Source organism: Siniperca chuatsi, linkage group LG1, assembly GCF_020085105.1.
Source record: "Siniperca chuatsi isolate FFG_IHB_CAS linkage group LG1, ASM2008510v1, whole genome shotgun sequence".
NCBI classification, from domain to species: domain Eukaryota; kingdom Metazoa; phylum Chordata; class Actinopteri; order Centrarchiformes; family Sinipercidae; genus Siniperca; species Siniperca chuatsi.
Genome location: NC_058042.1, coordinates 20,575,072 through 20,592,849, shown reverse-complemented (window position 1 = coordinate 20,592,849; position 17,778 = coordinate 20,575,072). Strand labels below are relative to the sequence as shown.

General features: G+C 38.3%; 1 protein-coding gene across 3 annotated transcripts in view; it reads left to right on the top strand.

Annotated features, from left to right (window-relative positions):
- LOC122876003 (CUB and sushi domain-containing protein 1-like) overlaps positions 1–17,778 on the top strand; it is a 491,774-nt gene that overhangs the window by 437,804 nt on the left and 36,192 nt on the right. For all 3 annotated transcript variants that reach the window (XM_044195800.1, XM_044195789.1, XM_044195805.1), the window contains 10 exons: positions 1,654–1,770; positions 2,256–2,327; positions 3,550–3,696; positions 7,510–7,698; positions 7,808–7,993; positions 8,823–9,020; positions 10,089–10,262; positions 12,893–13,066; positions 13,314–13,487; positions 16,970–17,158. In XM_044195800.1, coding sequence (XP_044051735.1) covers positions 1,654–1,770; positions 2,256–2,327; positions 3,550–3,696; positions 7,510–7,698; positions 7,808–7,993; positions 8,823–9,020; positions 10,089–10,262; positions 12,893–13,066; positions 13,314–13,487; positions 16,970–17,158 — 1,620 coding nt within the window. The remainder of the gene's footprint in view (positions 1–1,653; positions 1,771–2,255; positions 2,328–3,549; positions 3,697–7,509; positions 7,699–7,807; positions 7,994–8,822; positions 9,021–10,088; positions 10,263–12,892; positions 13,067–13,313; positions 13,488–16,969; positions 17,159–17,778) is intronic.

Genomic DNA, 17,778 nt, shown 5'->3' with positions numbered 1-17,778 from the left:
CTACATTCAAGAACTTTGAACACCCTTCATGCTAATGTATACATAAATTGGCCAGTAAGGTTCTTCTGTCTGTTTAATGATAATACTAATATTAATCCTACTACTATTACTACTGCTACTACTACTACTACCCATGTTACTACCACTACTACTACTACTACTACCTGCAGAGGAACCAAGTATTGCATAGTATAGTATATAAAAGAAATGAATTGCAAAATGAAATCCATTATATAATAGATATAGTGCTGAAACAAACGTAGCCTTAATTGCTGACATTGCATCTAGAAGAAAAGTTGTGTTTTGAGCAAATGGTGCAACACTTGTTCTTACTAAAACCCAGCTGTGTACAACCAGCTCAGCATAATTTCCAGTGGTTTGTCACATGTCATTTTGGGAAATAGCAAATCACTAGCTGAAGTACAATAGACCTTTTTCACGGCAGACATTTTCGCTTGTCATAGCAGGAAAAGCTGGCTTTTGATGGCTCAGTTCCATCAAGTGTCCCAGTAAGCCATGACAGTGAGCTAGCATGCACAATACCAGGACATTGGAACTAGCTCACCTAAAAGGAATGCATTTATTTTTAATGTTATCAATTACACCTATGCTTTTCCTGCTATGACAAGCCAAAATGTCTGCTGTGAAAAAGCTCTATTAGGCAGATTGAGGAAAGTCAATATACCAAAAAACATCTTAAAACTATTTGAAACATTGAAAAACTATAAAATGTGCTAGTGTGAATCAAAGTTTAAGTTTTCATAGCCTCTTGTTTTATGACTAATTAAAACACAGAAATGCATTTAGAATAAACATAGTAGTCACTGACAGTTTTTCATTGTCCAACAGTCCTAGTGCTGTGTGTTGAAGCTGAAAATCTTCTGGGAACCTATTCTCATTTTCTTATATAATTCAAAAGTTGTTCAATATGTAGACTTAATTTTAAGACTGAAGAGATTTCAGGAAGGAGGCACTTTATATTTTCAGTTAGCAGCTTTAGTACATTAACATTGGGAAATACTGGTAACTCCTGGTATTTCTATGAGACAACTGAATACTGATTTGAATTTCTCTTTTGAGAAAATTCATTTTTTTCCCCCTGCTACAGCTGAGTGTTGAAGAGATGCTCAGCCTTCTTCGTCATGTGGGATGAACAGACTGTCCTTTCCATTATAAAGCAAAAAAAAGAAAGAATTACTCTTAAAAGAGGACAGGCAACCAAAGTACTCCCCCTCACAGCTTAGAATTCAGCTCCTTTTGTGTGAAATCCCGTTACCTAGACTGGGAGAGAGGCTTCCAGTGTCTCGCTTGTGCTCAAAGGTAATAAATGGGCACGTTTTAAAGGCAGAGAACATATATGGTTTTTAGATTCCACACATTCTGTTGGAGCCCCAACCTGATCCTTACACATCTAGCCAAAGCAGTTGCCAATGCAAGCAAATTGTGTAAAATGTAAATCTCCACAGGTGGGCTCTTTTTGCATGTGTGTAGGAAAAACAACGATTAATGGAAGTGAGCAGGTACGGAGAGATGGATGGAAAGGATGCAAACCAGGAAAAAGAGTTGCTAGAAGCTAGAAATCTACAAAAGTCTGAACAGTTTTCACTGTTTTGATCAATCTGACCAATCAGCTTTTGTCTATTTCCCCTCCAGCCCAGTGCCCAGCCAATGAGGAGCGGTCTTCGTCATCAGGAGTGATATTAAGCCCTGGGTTTCCTAGCAACTATCCCAACAGCCAGACATGCTCCTGGCTGCTACATATGGTTCCAGGTACAGTATGTGCCCAGGGGGTACAACCAGTATGTGTCTAGACTGCTGTTTATGTGTGTAGGGTTATATGTGATGGAGTGAAATAATCGTGTGTGTACATTTATATTTGCATTAAGAGTGTGTGTGTGTGTGTTTGTGATTGTGTGTTGTACAGTTTGAGAGACAGTTTGTATGCAGCATAGATTGTATGTACAGTGTATGGAAGTGCTGGTATATGTAAAATACAGGATGTGTCAAAGTGATGCTTGCAAAGCAGTGTGTGCATATATGTAGAGTATGTGCATCTGCTCTTTGAGCATATATATATATATATATATATATATATATATATATATATATATATATATATATATATATATATATATATATATATATGTGTGTGTGTGTGTGTGTGTGTGTGTGAGTGTGGTATACCCTTTATATATTGCATATTGCAGCTTTTTGGATGTGGTTGTAAATAATTTGTTTATCTGTTTGTTTCCCAGGTTACACCATCAATATCTATGTAGAGATGTTCCACAGCGAGAAACAGTTTGATGAACTGGAGATATTCGATGGTATACAAAGCTTGTCCTCTCTATTTTTGCTACATCTAGACACACACACACACACACACACACACACACACACACACACACACACAGCTTTAATTCATGTTTGTTTATGAAAAGTAGCACAACAGTTAATAAGATGCACAATGCTTAATTCTCATTTGTGGTGTTGGGAAATTTCACCCCAGGAGTTCCAAGTAGGTTGTGTACCAGTAAATTTGAAAGTGTGCATATAAGATGTGAAATTCACTCAGTGACAACTAACAATGTTTTATTAGGATTTTTTAAAACCTGAAGCCCGTTCACAGTGGCCACAGCTTAGTTTGTAAAACAGCAAACATCATAACAAGCCAACAAAACACTAATCAGATCTGAAATATGTGATCTGTATTGGAATACACAAGCAGGGGTGAGCATATACAGTATACTACCAATATGTCTATCCTGCTCAGCTCTGTCTATTTGTATTTATCTTGCCTGGTCCTAAAAAGACTCTAGTTGCCTTTGATGTTGCAGACAGCAATGGCATCACTGTGGAGTAGGCGGAGTAGGCTGTGACTATAGTTGTTTCTGATTCGTTGCAGCATTGTTGAAGGGAACAAAATGTCAATAGGTGTCAACATTACAGTTAATTCATTTTGTAAATGTTTTTGTAGGCTATTTTTAAAAGAAAAGTTCTAAATAAATGGTTCATTGGTATATGTAAAAACTTTTTTTCAAAGTTCATAGATAGAAGCAGTGTCTCTCTAAACAAGACCAAACTTACTTAGGGCTGAAACAACTGCTTGGTTCCAACAACAGACATTAGCACAGGTGGAGGGTTGTGGTCCATAAACCTGAGATGGAGCTAAACAATATGCTTCAATCCGAATACATGTACAACAAGTAATTTGGGGGTACTTTGCAATTTAATGATGCTGTCACCCTCATGTGCTGCATGTCTCAGAAACAATAAAGCACATTCTGACTGCAGCATATTGTTCATCTCTGTCTCAGGTTAGGCTAATATTCATCTGGGAGATTGTAAGATTATTGGAATTTGTGATACACACATATGAAAGAAATAATATTTGTCTAATTGTATCCCTGTCATGGCCTACCTTTCCCTCCAACACACACAGACCACTAAAGTAAATTACTTATTTTATACTGTATACATGAGAACATAAAAATATACAGTATACTGTACACACAGCAGTTCTGAAATCTCATTCATTTGTTTCTCTAGGATCCTCAGGACAGAGCCCTTTGCTTGTCGCTCTAAGTGGTAACCACTCATTTCAGCTGAACTTCACATCTAAAACAAACCAGCTCTATCTACGATGGTCCACTGACCACGCAACCAACAAGAGAGGATTCAAGATACGATACTCAGGTACATATAATGTCTTTCATTTTCTATCATTCCTTTTGTTCATTACTCTTCTTATAATCAGCCAGTGACCATGTTATCATTAGGAGAAAAATATCAGCAAAATCAAACATCAGCTTTCTTGTTATCTATTTAAGATATGATACATGTGTCTGTTCACTGATCAGTCTAATTCTTTCTCTGCTCTAAGTATTTTTTTCTGTTTAAATTAAATTGTTTAAATTACTTGCATGTCATGGAGGAAAGCTACAATGTGAGTTTTTTAGGCAAACAAGGCGATGAGTGTCCTACCATGAAAACTGCCAACTGTCTCTGCTTTATCTCTGCTTTCACATACAGTAAATTAAATATTACCATCCTGCTATGTTTGAAAATCTTTGACTGATTTTGAGTGATTTGTCTCTGCTAGCATGAATAACGAACCCCAACGCCTTTCTTATCATGAAATTAATTGAAGCATCAAGGATCTAGGTGCCTGAGCCATGATCATTTAACAAAACACTTCTAAATGGAAATGTTATTTTTAATGCATTAGGCTAATTAAGAGTGAAGGAGAATTACTAAGTCAAATTTGTCAATTTGACAATTTGTTTATTGGAGTATATTATCTCTGCAGATTCTTGCCAGCACTGTGGCAAGCATTGTTCGATTCGGGTTATGAGGTTTTTCAGCTGCCACTTAATCATGGGTTTTAACTTGTGAAGAATTTGTTGAAGAAGACCACCAATCTCAGTCAGAGAAAATACAATTTACAGTGACACTGATCCTGTTTGGGCTTCAGTGAGTCACAAGGTCAGTCTCCTGGCCGTCTATGCTGAAAACAATGTGTGATATGTTTTAGCTTGTGGGAAACATCATCACAATGGCCTGAAGTAATAGTATTGTCTTTTCCCTGTGGTGTTGTATTGCTCTGACAACGGCAGCTATACAGAGAACAGAAATTTATAGTAGAGAGTTTTCACTTATTATGCACTTACCACACACTATTAATGCTCTGGTGTGCTTTATATTGAAGCACATCATACATTTAGTATGTATTGTATATGTATATTTATCAGTTGTTTATAACATGGCCTTCTTCTTTGAAGGGCTGTTTGAGGTTTTAGGGTTAAGGAAACAATTAAGTTTAAGGTTATGGGCTAGGGAAGGTATTATGTCTATCAGGGTCCTAACAAGTATAGTACGAATTTGAGAGTGTGTGTATGTGTCTGTGGGTCTCTGTTCCCTACAGCTTGGGAGGTAATGATCACTGCTGTATTTTTCTTATCATTCTTTACATGCTGGCTTTTGCTGTGAAGTGACCTTGATGCCATTGTTCGTTCCTTAATCGTATCATGTTTATATATCCACTGACCTTTCTAACAGATAGCCTCATCGCTTGTGCACATGCTTCATGGTGATTCACTTTGAAATTCCACTCCTCTCTTTCTGTCTCTGTCTCTCTACTGTACTCTCCACTCTCCACCTTTGGTTTTTGTTTTCTGCTGCTTGAATGTGTGTGGGGGGCACTTTGGTCAGGCTGTTAACAAGTATGGGAGGTAGTAAGTTTACCTTAAGTAGGTATCACCAATGGTAGTACTATCAATAATATTTATCTCAGCATATTTCTACAGCATATGTGAGACCAAAGTTGTTATATTTTTCACATAAACATTTAAGGTTTTGTTTTAGTCAGATAAAGCAATTTCAAATGGAACCAAAGCCCAAATAAACAAGTCTGTCAGTATCTCATGGAGACATTGTTGTTGGTAGCTGTCACAGATGGGTAAAAGGATTATGACAAAATAAAAGTGAAAGCAGTCAGTATAATTATAAAGATCCAAAGATAAAGAAGGCATTTAGTTGACACTTAATTAATCTAGTATGCAGCGGGCTCCCTGGGAGTGTGTACAATTATTAAGGCATCCTTACCACAGCGGCCCGGGTTTGAATCTGGCCCCGGCCCTTTGCTGAATGTCATCCTCTCTCTCTCTCCCCTGCCTTTTCTGTCTCTCTCTACTGTGACTATCCAATGTAGCAGGTTAAAGGTTTAAATGCATTAAACTGATCATATCGAATGACCTTAATTTTGGTAAGAGGATGGAGCAGGTTTACACTCACTTCCGGCTATCAGAATAAGATAAGCGTATTAAATAAATGTGTTTAACTCAGTAAATTTATTTTAAAATGGGGCATCACTCCCTTACCATCAGAAATGAATGAATTAATAATAATAATCAATAAATACTAGACTACACAAACAACTATACTACTAGACACACAAATGAACTGATAAATGCAACCATGAATGAATGATATGAACACATTGATGAATAATTAATAAGTCAATGAATGGCCAGTGAATGATTGGTTAGCAGTATTAACTTGTGTAAACACAGGAAACCACTATGTGGACAACTTTAATAGTTCCCAATTAAACAAACTGTAGCACCGTTGATTGGAGATCCTATTCTTTTATCTATATAAGTGTTCCTATTAAGCTAAAGCATCAAACCCCAGTGTCACAGAAAAGTATCTGTTGTTTCACCTGAGTTTTGGCTGAGCAGGGCAAGCGTTGCCCTGGATGGAAGAGGAGAGGAGAAGCAGTGCCATTTCTCTGGGGCATTTGGTGGCGATCGGTTCCAGATGTTCCATGTTTCAGGGCCACACTGCAATTAGTACATTCACAATATATGAATTGCCAGGAATTTCTTTACTGCATCTGTCTATCTCTCTATTGTAACGCAGTTAAATATAAGTGTGAAGTGCCCAACATGTGTTTTTTTCAAAGGTAATTTGAGATTTTTCTTTATGTAGGAATTCAGATATTTAATATCTCCCACAGATGGAAAAGTCTAAATAAAATTGCCAGTGCCATTCAGTATTGAACAACAACTGATGCTCTGATATGGAGGTCTGAGATAAAATCTTATCCAAGAGGAGTTCATGTCCCTTTATTAAAATGATAAACAGTAGTAAGGAACTGAAGGCATGAGCCTTCATCCCCTCACTGAATATTTCTGCAACCACAGAATGATCATGTTAGAGAGAGGTGCTGTAATAAGATATAAAATTAGTGGTGCAGATAGAACTGATTGATTTTAGAGCAGATAGTGAGCAAAAGAGAAGCCATATGACTCACTGGGGAGTGGGAGACATAAGATACTTCTTGAAAAGAAAGGTTTATAGATGAAAATGAAAATTACAGAGTTACTCTGTTGTCCTTACTGGAGTGGGAAAGTCATTCCACCAATGTGAAGCCAAAAGGGAGAAGAGCCAAGACCAGGTGGAGCAATGACCACATTGGACAGGGAAGAGAGAGCCATGTGGCCCATTGTGGCGTGTTCTGCTGGATGTTTAGATTGTTCTTCATGCTCTACCAGTTATGCTCATGTACTCAGTTCCAGGAAGACAAAAACATTACATTACATGGAAATGGTTTCAGAATAAGTACTTTATTTGCTACCAGTTTTAGAGTATTCGGTTTGTGTCAGTAACTTCTTCATAGGTTTGTGAATCGCTATATGCTTTGTAATTCACTGACTCTGTTGCTAGCTGTAATGCCAGAAGGGACATAGATGGTATGTGATATGTCTTTTATCCAAAATACCTGGTAATGGGAGTATCAGTGCTATAATGTTGACCCACCTTTTTTCACTAACAAACCCATGGAGCTAACCTTCAATTGTCTCTCATGCTAATTATTTTCAGCATAGAAAATTAATTAGATTAGACTGTTAATTGGTAGAGTTTCCTTTGAATTGACGACACTGAACACAAAACACTTTATTTCATTTTTCTTTCTCTCTCTCTCTCTTTGTTTCTCTGTCTCTCCAGCTGCCTACTGTAGCATTAATGATCCTCCAGTGAATGGTGGCGTGGTCAACCAAACCAAACTCCGTCCAGGTAGCAGACTTCAGTTCTATTGTAACCGTGGTTACCGCCTGGTAGGCTCAAGTAATGCCACCTGCAGGCTCCACCCCAATGGGCTTTTCCAGTGGGATGCACCACCACCTTTTTGTCAAGGTACACATTCTTCATCATCTAAGTGATGATGAAAAAAGTTGACAAGCATTAAAAACTTGCAGTTTGAGAAGGGTACCCTTACAACACTTCTCTCTTTGTGATGCGGCAGCTATCTCATGTGGAATCCCCCAGTTGCCAGGAAACGGCAGCTTCAATGCTAACCAGTACACCGTTGGTAGCCAGGTTACCTACCATTGTAACCATGGTTACCACCTTGACCCTGGTGTTCAAATGACAGCAGTGTGTTTGGAGGATGGCATTTGGAGTAATGCTGCCTCAGCACCCAGATGTCTACGTAAGTATTTTTATGTTTTCTCCATGACACTAAGCAAACTCAATCTGCTGAAGAAGACCATGAGATGCAGTTGAAAGCACTGGAAAAAGCTAGTAAGTGGATCTTGAGTAAAGTTGTTTTTTATATCAAACTAATGTTCCCTAATTCAAGAGTACAAATTCACACTCAAAGAATATGTTGTTGTATATGTAAACTGTACATAAATAAGTCTACTATGCACAGTGTCTATTTTGGTGTTTCAATGTAAACTAACTTTTATAGCTTCAAAATTGTTTAGATGTCACATGCTGTCAGTGTGTGATACAATAGCCTGGACAACGTGATATTTAAAAATGTCTTTTGTCCATTAAATAAAAATGTAAATCAAAGTGTTGATTAGCATTATAGAGATTTGCAAGGTGGGGCATTATTTATTAGAAAATGGATTAACTAATAATAAAATGCATGGTATGTCAAAGATTTCTAATGGTGCAGACATTAGAAATAGGGTAAATGTATGCAATTTAATTCTGTATTTCTGCAATGTTTGCATGGGATAAAAAAATAAAAGTTTGTGTAGAGAAATGAAAATAGAATTGTGAAGCATCCATAATCCTGAAAAAACAGATGTTGTTTTTAGGACTAATACAATTCACAGAAAATATCATCTATAATTTATGAATTATAGATTATAGAGTCGTGTGTTATTTAGTGTTGGCATGTATGTAAACTGAAACCATATGGCAGTAAAAAGCTATTGGTTAAGGACGCAAATGAAGCTTGAAAACCTTAATGTATAACAATGTGAATGTTTTATTTAATTGTAATTTGATTACATTTTATTTTCCAGCGATCCGCTGCCCAAGCATTGAGGGCACCTTGTCAGATCACATGACCTACCGCCTGCTCTCTGGTAGGTTGGGAGAGTTTGGTTCTATGGTGATGCTGGAATGCTCAATAGGGTACTATTTGGGTGTGGGCCATCGAACTCTTCGCTGCCTTGCCAACGGGACCTGGGAGGGGTCAGATGACCCAGCTACATGCAAGAGTAAGTATTGAAACAAACATGAACACCATCATACCATCATTACTATCCTGTGCAAAAGAAATCTCAACTGCTACTGTCAGATTTATTTTGCTCAAAACCATCTGACCCCTTCCACTCTGAACAAATTAATAAAACTCCACTATGATATTATGTTTTGTGCGCTTGTTCACCTCTCTTAGCACTCAGTGATAACTTTATTTATGAGTCTACACAGACTTAGAGCCATGTCTAGAATTGTATTATAAGAGATTCCTTTTAAACTGAGTTGTTACACATACACGCATACTGTATACTCACTTACATGAAATGCTTCACACTCCTTTGTACTCTACACTGCACAGATCACTTTTAACTTCTAATATAATGTTAGTTACCAAAATCAAAAACTTTCATGGATGGGGGAGAGAAACTATATAAACCAAGGAATAAAAACGAAGTCTCATACATTAATGCAGACACACATACATAGACACACGCATGAGCAGGGAACATATCCAGGCACATAGATTATCAAAAGAATAAAACTGCATTGCAGTTACTGCCACAACCTGTCATGAAGGAGTTATCAAAACAGCGTACCCTGGTACAAGCAAAACAGCTGGAAAAGTCAGAGAAAGCTATTCCTCTGATAGATTTGCTTCTTTTGTGCCAAGAAAGCATGTGCTTTTTAGTTGGTTTGAGTGGAAGCATGGCCGTGTATAATACTTGCTGCCACAGGTCTAATAGGTTTGATAGTAGGAAGTTGACAGCTTGAGAGGGAGCTACTTTCTGTGTGTTTATCCATTCCCCTTACTACTTCTTTTTTTTAAACGAGTTACCAGGGGTATTAAGGAAAAAAAAAGATCTTATATCTTCTGACTTAAATTTTATTCAGCCAGGTATTGTATTGGAAAACTTCATTTACAGTTTAAATTCCCGATGACTTGGCAACATAACCCACTTCATATCTAGATTTTTGAAAACACAGAAAATATAACAGTACCAGTTGCCCCATAATGTTATGTAATATCCAATGTCCAGCGTTTTCCTGTAACAACATTATCTTATCATATTTATTTTATTGTTTAGTCATCTCCTGTGGTGAGCTTCCTTCTCCACCCTTTGGAACCAAACTGGGGACGTTGACCACATTTGGAGCAACTGCAATCTTTATGTGTAACCATGGTTACACACTGGTGGGGTCACATGTCAGAGAGTGTGGTGCTAACGGTCTCTGGAGTGGTGCAGAGACCAGGTGTCTAGGTAAGGCTGATCAAACATGATGTACATTGTGTTGTGGTCCATCCTACCCCTCTTTGGGATAAAAATTAACAAATCTGATCAATAATAGTAATAAAGTAAATTCAACAATTTGTTTGGTGTGGACCATTGAAACCAGAAGAGAGGGCATGTTTATTGGGAATGAAATTTAGTAAGCTGTTATAGAGTAAAATGAAAGGTTTCGAATTAACGTGCATTAAAGATCTCTTGTATCATTTCTTTTGTACATTTTTGCATAAAATTCAATCTGATTAGTGCCTGGTATCAACAGTCAGGTTGGCTATATTTGCAGTCCTATATAATATAGTGATGCCAATTTGAAGGCCAGTATGTACAAAATAAAAGGCAAAAAATGTGATTAAAAATTGTTCTGCTGTAAGCAGTGGTATCACTATATTCTGTACAAGTGGTGCAGAGAGGGCTAAGCTATGTGTAGAACTTGTGTCATGAACTTTTGTAAAGACCATTTTTAATGGAAGTGTGTAAACGTACGTACTTAAGCTTCATTTATACATGGGGTTGCTACAGGTGTCTAGGTAAGGTCCATGGAAATTAGACCAGCAATAAGTGAGATAAACTGTGCACATACCTCAGTAACTCAAATGATCTACAACTGAGACATTTTATTACTTAATACATTAAGCACTGACCAGAGATGATTAATCTTGATTTTACATGCACACTCTACTCGAGTGATTCAGCCTTGGAGTTACATGCCTGAGGAAGAAGACCTCATGCAGGATGCCCATTTTATGTGATTAATGTATAAATCAAGGCGTGTCCACCTTCACATTATTATTCTGAGATTCAGATGCTAACACGGGCAGGCAAAATATACCTAAACTTTTAAGAAGAGTTTAAATTTAAAGTCACTAAATCACAATTTAAACACTGCTACAAAGTTTTATGTGGTTAAATGCCAGTTAGCTGTACTGCATTTGTCAACAAAGACTGTATATGTACTGGGTTCAGATTGGGATTGAAAAATCGCACATCAGAATGTAACGGTACACAAAATTCACGGTTCAGTACGTACCGCAGTTTTAGGGTCACGGTTCGGTACGTTTTTGGTATAGCAGGAAAAACAAAATACTGTCATATTGTCAATAAAAAATGAATAAATAACAAATAAATAACACAAATGTCAGTAATGCTCCATCATAAGACTGTTGATAATTCCTGAACAACTGCAGCATGTGCTGGTTTATACAGAGCAGCACAACAGACTGACTGAAATGCACACGTGAAGGCACATTGTAGCGGGGCTCAAGGACTTTGACCATAAGCTTAAATTCTGTATTCTCTACGACCCATACACTGTATATATAGATTGAATATGGTCACATATCTGCAGCGATAAACACTCCACAGCATTACAGCATTAGTTATTAATTTGGTATGGTCTGAATCTGCAGTGAGAGGCTGCCTGAACGCTGTGGGAGAAAGACTCGCCTTCCAGTCTGTTTTTGTCTCGTTCCGCTAATCAACACATTCAGTTGATGCCGTTGTAAATTACATGTTTGAAGTGTTTTCACAGACATACCCAACTTCAGTTGAACAACGTCGGTAAACAGTTTGACACTCATAGTTGCCCATCGTAACTAACTGGAAAACCGTAATGCTCCCATACAGAGGACATCTAAATGTCAGGGAGGATCCTCCAGCTCAGGTCTGTCATTTGTAATATTTCAGTGTGTAACATTTTAAACCTTCCTCTGTGTATTCTGATTCTGGCACAGATTTTGATGGCACAACAAATCACAATTTGCTTCAGAAAAACCCTCAGACATGTTTACTGCTGTAAACGGTTTTGGTATTCATGATAAAAACCTTTTATATCTGGTGCGTCCTAGTGATTTTATAAAATGATACATCTTGGATAATGAATCTGAGTAGATGGTGTAGTAGAACAGTGGTAGAAAGAAAGTGATATTTGCATTACTTCAACAGTAATCTTCAATGAGTTTTGCAAAATAATCAATGTTCTAGATGCCTGTTTTTACAGCATTAATCATCATTCAAGAAAGTGTTTAAATCATTTGAGAAATACCAAATACATCAAAAACTACTGGGCCTCTGTTATTGACTTCATGAGGCACAGAAACATGAAGCCAGGGATTGACTGTGAAACGCAGGTGATTGGTCTCTTAATAAGTGAAACGGTATTGAATACAATTCAATGATTCTTCACACCTAAGCTCTCAAGATGTGCCCTGCAATTTATGTGCTCAAGTTTTAAGAAATCATAAAAGGATGTGGTACTTCAAGGCCACTTAGAGAACGCACAGAAATCGTTTTCTGATTTCAACAGACCTTTAGTGCATCTGTAATTGCGGCATGGTTAGGACCGCAGTCACGGAGCTGCGCTGTCTTTGAACATTGATTTTCAGATGTGCTGATGACGTCACTCCCCCGACATTGAGAAGTTTAAGTATTGAGGCAGCTCCTGTACAACGCTACTGTTGGGACAATGAGCCAGAGTAGGTCTTTTAAGGTCATAACTACGGGAACATTGAACCAGCACTGATGACTTTTAACCCCAAGATAGGGAAAGTGAGTTTAAGTTGTTTTTCATTGTACTGCATTAATCTCGATCGTTTTGTCTCTTCTAGCTGGTCACTGTGACTCTGCAGATCCTATAGTCAATGGCCACATTAGCGGAGATGGCTCTAGTTACCGTGACACAGTGGTGTACCAGTGCATGTTAGGATATCGCCTAATGGGCACATCAGTCAGAATCTGTCAGCAAGATCACCGGTGGTCTGGAACAACACCTGTCTGCGTCCGTAAGTACTTTATGTTGCCAAAACCATTGTAGTTCATCTGTATTAGAGTCTTAGTAGAGTCTTAAAAGAAATAACACATTTTAGACCTTTCTGGGTTTAAATAGTTTTTTCACTGACTTACTCTGCAGCATCTATATGTTCCAACACAAAGTTGAAAATATTACAAAATATCAAGTGGAAAATACCACAATGCTGCACATAATACTTTACCTCAAATTTCTCATCATACTTCTCTCTAATCCCTCAGCTATCACTTGTGGTCACCCTGGCAACCCAGCCAACGGGCGGACCAATGGCAGCGAGTTCAACCTCAATGATGTTGTCAACTTCACCTGTAACAGAGGTTACATCCTCAGTGGAAATGCTCGTGCCCAGTGCCGAGTCAACGGACAGTGGAGCAGCCCTCTACCTGTCTGCAAAGGTCACAAACACACATATGAACACAGAGTCACTTAAACCCATGTACCTCCCTGTAATTGCTTTATTTGATTCAGCTATTCAGATTAGAGCGCATAGGACCAAGATGAGATGGTGTTGGTTTGCGGTTTACCTCTGGTATATGTTAAGAACAAGAAAAAGTAGTTGTGCACATATGCTTTGTCATTGTGGTGGATGACTGTAGTGGACATTCCCAGTGTCTTCACCTTTGTTTTCATTTTAAAATAATTTGATTGAGATAGCATAGTTTTAATGATGTCACCAGCTCCTCAGATCCTAGCAGTTGGTGAGTAAAATGTCATCATAACCAAATGGAATGATGGCATGAATGGATGGCATGATGAATGACAAAAATTAGACCCAAGCTTGTACAAAAAAAAATTTCTTTCTTCAACACCAAGCATTTTAGATGGTCAGCATTTATTCAGTATTTGTTGGCCCGATTTGCTTCTCGCTACAGTATGTCAACTGGAACACTTTTGGCCGAATCTGCTGCCAGCAGACTGTAAAATTGAGAACTGAATAATTGTAGCATAAACACACACTCATCATTGAGCTGTATTCAGCCACAATCACTGCGGTGTGTGTGTGCGTCTCTAAACAGACAAAAAAATTCATACATGCACACACAGAGCTGGGTACATGTCCAGAGACACGTTCTTCTCCTCTGCTAACCATGCGTGGTCGTTACACTACAAGCCTCCCAAGACCTCTGGTAGTGTAAGTTATGATATGCTAAAACACACACACAGGCATTCTGCACAGTCATGAGAGCAGATCAATACAACATAGTTGCTCACATGGGTTTTCCATCGAAGGGTTTCATCCTCGCTTGATTGCTTTCTCCATCTCTTTCACTTTTTCTGTCTTATCACTTTCTCTCTCTCTCTCCCTCCTAGCAGCAGCTGTCAATTATGAGACTGAAACTTTCTTTGTTCCTATAGTGTGCCAGACACACACACACACACATATATCCATGTCCCCCATGGACTTGAATTTGAGTGAATGTCAGTCTCCCCCTGTGAAAACTCCACTCTTATTAGACTGGCATCCACCCAGAGAGCAGGGCAGCGTAGAATGGACCAGAGGAGAGAGCAGAGAACAAAGAAGTACTCCAGAAAACAGAGCAGGCTATGACAAAAGAGCAGTTTAGAGAAGACCAGAACAGGGCAACAAGGACAATCTGACTTTATAACACTGTGATTCAGGGTTTAGAACCCTAAAAAAACCAACCCCGTCCTGTGTGCTGGTGGTTGTTCTGTAAAGCTTCAGCTCCATCATGTTGAGAGGCAAGTGATTTTCATTTGATTTTGTTTTTTGTCTCATGCAAGCTGACTTCACAGCTCACAATAGCTGTATCCAAATCCCTCCCTATTTACTGTAAAGTGTACTATATATACTGTCCACAATTTTATTTGAGTGCCCAAATTCTGAGTGTGAAATTTCTGCACTGTATACAGGGGTGTGAAAAAGTGTTTGCCCCCTTCCTGATTTCTTATTTTTTTGCATGTTTGTCACACTTGAATGTTTCAGATCATCAAACTAATTTAAATATTAGTCAAAGATAACACAAGTAAACACAAAATGCAGTTTTTAAATTAAGGTTGTTATTATTAAGGGAAAACAAAATCCAAACCTACATGGCCCTGTGTGAAAAAGTGATTGCTAAACCTAATAACTGGTTGGGCCGCCCTTAGCAGCAACAACTGCAATCAAGCGTTTGCGATAACTTGCAATGAGTCTTTTACAGCACTGTGGAGGAATTTTGGCCCACTCATCTTTGCAAAATTGTTGTAATTCAGCCACATTGGAGGGTTTTCGAGCATGAACTGCCTTTTTATGGTCATGCCACAGCATCTCAATAGGATTCAGGTCAGGACTTTGACTAGGCCACTCGAAAGTCTTTATTTTGTTCTTCTTCAGCCATTCAGAGGTTGACTTGCTGGTGTGTTTTGGATCATTGTCCTGCTGCAGAACCCAAGTTCGCTTCAGCTTGAGCAGAATTCATGGTTCCATTTATCACAGCAAGTCTTCCAGGTCCTGAAGCAGCAAAACAGCCCCAGACCATCACACTACCAACACCATATTTTATTGTTGGTATGATGTTCTTTTTCTGAAATGTGGTGTTACTTTTACGCCAGATGTAATGGGACACACACCTTCCAAAAAGTTCAACTTTTGTCTCATCACTATTTTCCCAAAAGTCTTGGGGATCATCAAGACTTTTGGGAAAATACTCTGGACAAAAATTTAACTTTTCGGAAGGTGTGTATCCCATTACATCTGGCGTAAAAGTAACACCGCACGAAAAGGCTTGTGACTCATGAAGTCAGGTCCATATCATCCGTTCATTTTTTTTCTGAAATGCAATGTACACTTACCTTGTGGGAAAACGCAGATTCAAAGAAAAAGTATATATTTTTAAGTATTTTTGAAAATGAAAATTAAGGTAAATTTGAAGGAATTTGAAAAAAATGTTGGAAAACTATTGTTAATCAGATATAATAACCAGATTCGTCAGTGATGACAGATGGATTGTAGCCTGTTATGAACGTTGGAGTGACCAAGTGCACAAAAATACCATTTCCTAGGTTAATATCTGTCATAAACACTAAATCTCAGTCACTTTCAGTGCATGCGCAGAGTAGAGCAGTAGCAGAAGTCAGAAACCCATAACATAAATGGATGATACACGGACCAGACTTCAATAACTTCATGAGTCACAAACCATGGCAAGAACAAGTGTGTCTAAGCTGTGTTCAGCACTTTTTAGTGCTCCCTGGAAACACTTCCGTTGTTTTGTGTCTTTGTAGCATGTTCGTGTATTTGGTTGTGTTGTGTGTCTTGCGTGTTTCTCTATTTGCAGCGGGTTTTCTAAATGCTGCGCATGTGTTATGAAATTAATGAAGATTTTTTTTCTTAATTTGCTTGTGTTTTGTCTATTTGCATGTGTTTTCTTAAGTTGCAGTGTGTTTGCAATTGTTAGCCACCGTAGTATAGTGCCCTAAAAAATTCCCACAACGGAACGAAAAAGTAGCATCTATGGCATGTCCACAATTCTGCTAATTGTCTCATAATGCAACTTTTAATTAAAAATGTAAAAAATTACAGTCATACGACAGTACACCTGTCAAGGGTGACACAAAATGATAATGATCAATGACTGTCTGAAATCTCACTTTACAGCTCACTTCAAAGTAAATTGTTGAGTGTCTATTAATTACATTATTATTTAAGATGTTATGGTCATCCGAATGATAGCTATTCCAAATCGAAGAAGATTTTTCAAGTGTTTGACTTTTCTCTTCTCTCTCTCTCTAGCATTTGAATACTAGTTCTTTTAGTTCAATCCATATCCATCTATATCCATGTGAACCATTTTGACCTAAACAACATAAAGCAACATTCCCGTTTATAAGAACTATTTAAATAGCTTCTAACGGTGGCTTCTGCTCTCTTCTGCAGTGGTGAACTGTTCGGACCCTGGCCACGTGGAGAATGGTGTGCGCCAATCTGGCCTACGTTACCCAGAAGTCTTCAGCTATGGTGTAACTGTGTCAGTCCACTGTAAACGAGGCTTCTACCTCCTGGGCTCTGCACTCCTCACATGCCAGCATGATGGACGATGGGACCGACCAATCCCTCACTGCCTAGGTATGCTTGGACACATATACAAGCAGTTTGAGAATAATTTTATTTGAGAGAAACAATGTAAATACAAGTTTAGGAGACAGAAGCAGAGACCGAACGAGCAATAGATAGACATTCATGACCCTATAATTGTAAATGGACTGTACTTGTATAGCACCTTTCTTGTCTTCCGACCGCTCAAAGCGCTTCACACACTACATATCGCATTCACCCCATTCATATACTGATGGCAGAACTGCTCATCATTGCAAAGAAACTAATTAATCATTCACACACACTCACACACCAAAGGTACAGCCTTGAGAGCAATTTGGGGTTCAGTGTCTTGCCCAAGGACACTTTGACATGTGGGCTGGGGGAAGCCAGGATCGAACCCTGACCTTCCGATTGGTGGATAACCCGCTCTACCTCTAAACCAACTAATGAAGGTTACAACTTTTTGGAATTCAGCAAAAAAAAAAATGTCTACAAAAGTTTGTCATTCTGAACACAAGTAGTCATAGGTAGGTGGAATTCTATTTATTTTTCTTTGTATTCGGCAGGGAAAGCGATTTGTGAAGGGAAATAGCTTGAAGAGCCACTGAGAGGAAGATGAGGAGCGAATGAGAAACTGACAGAATACG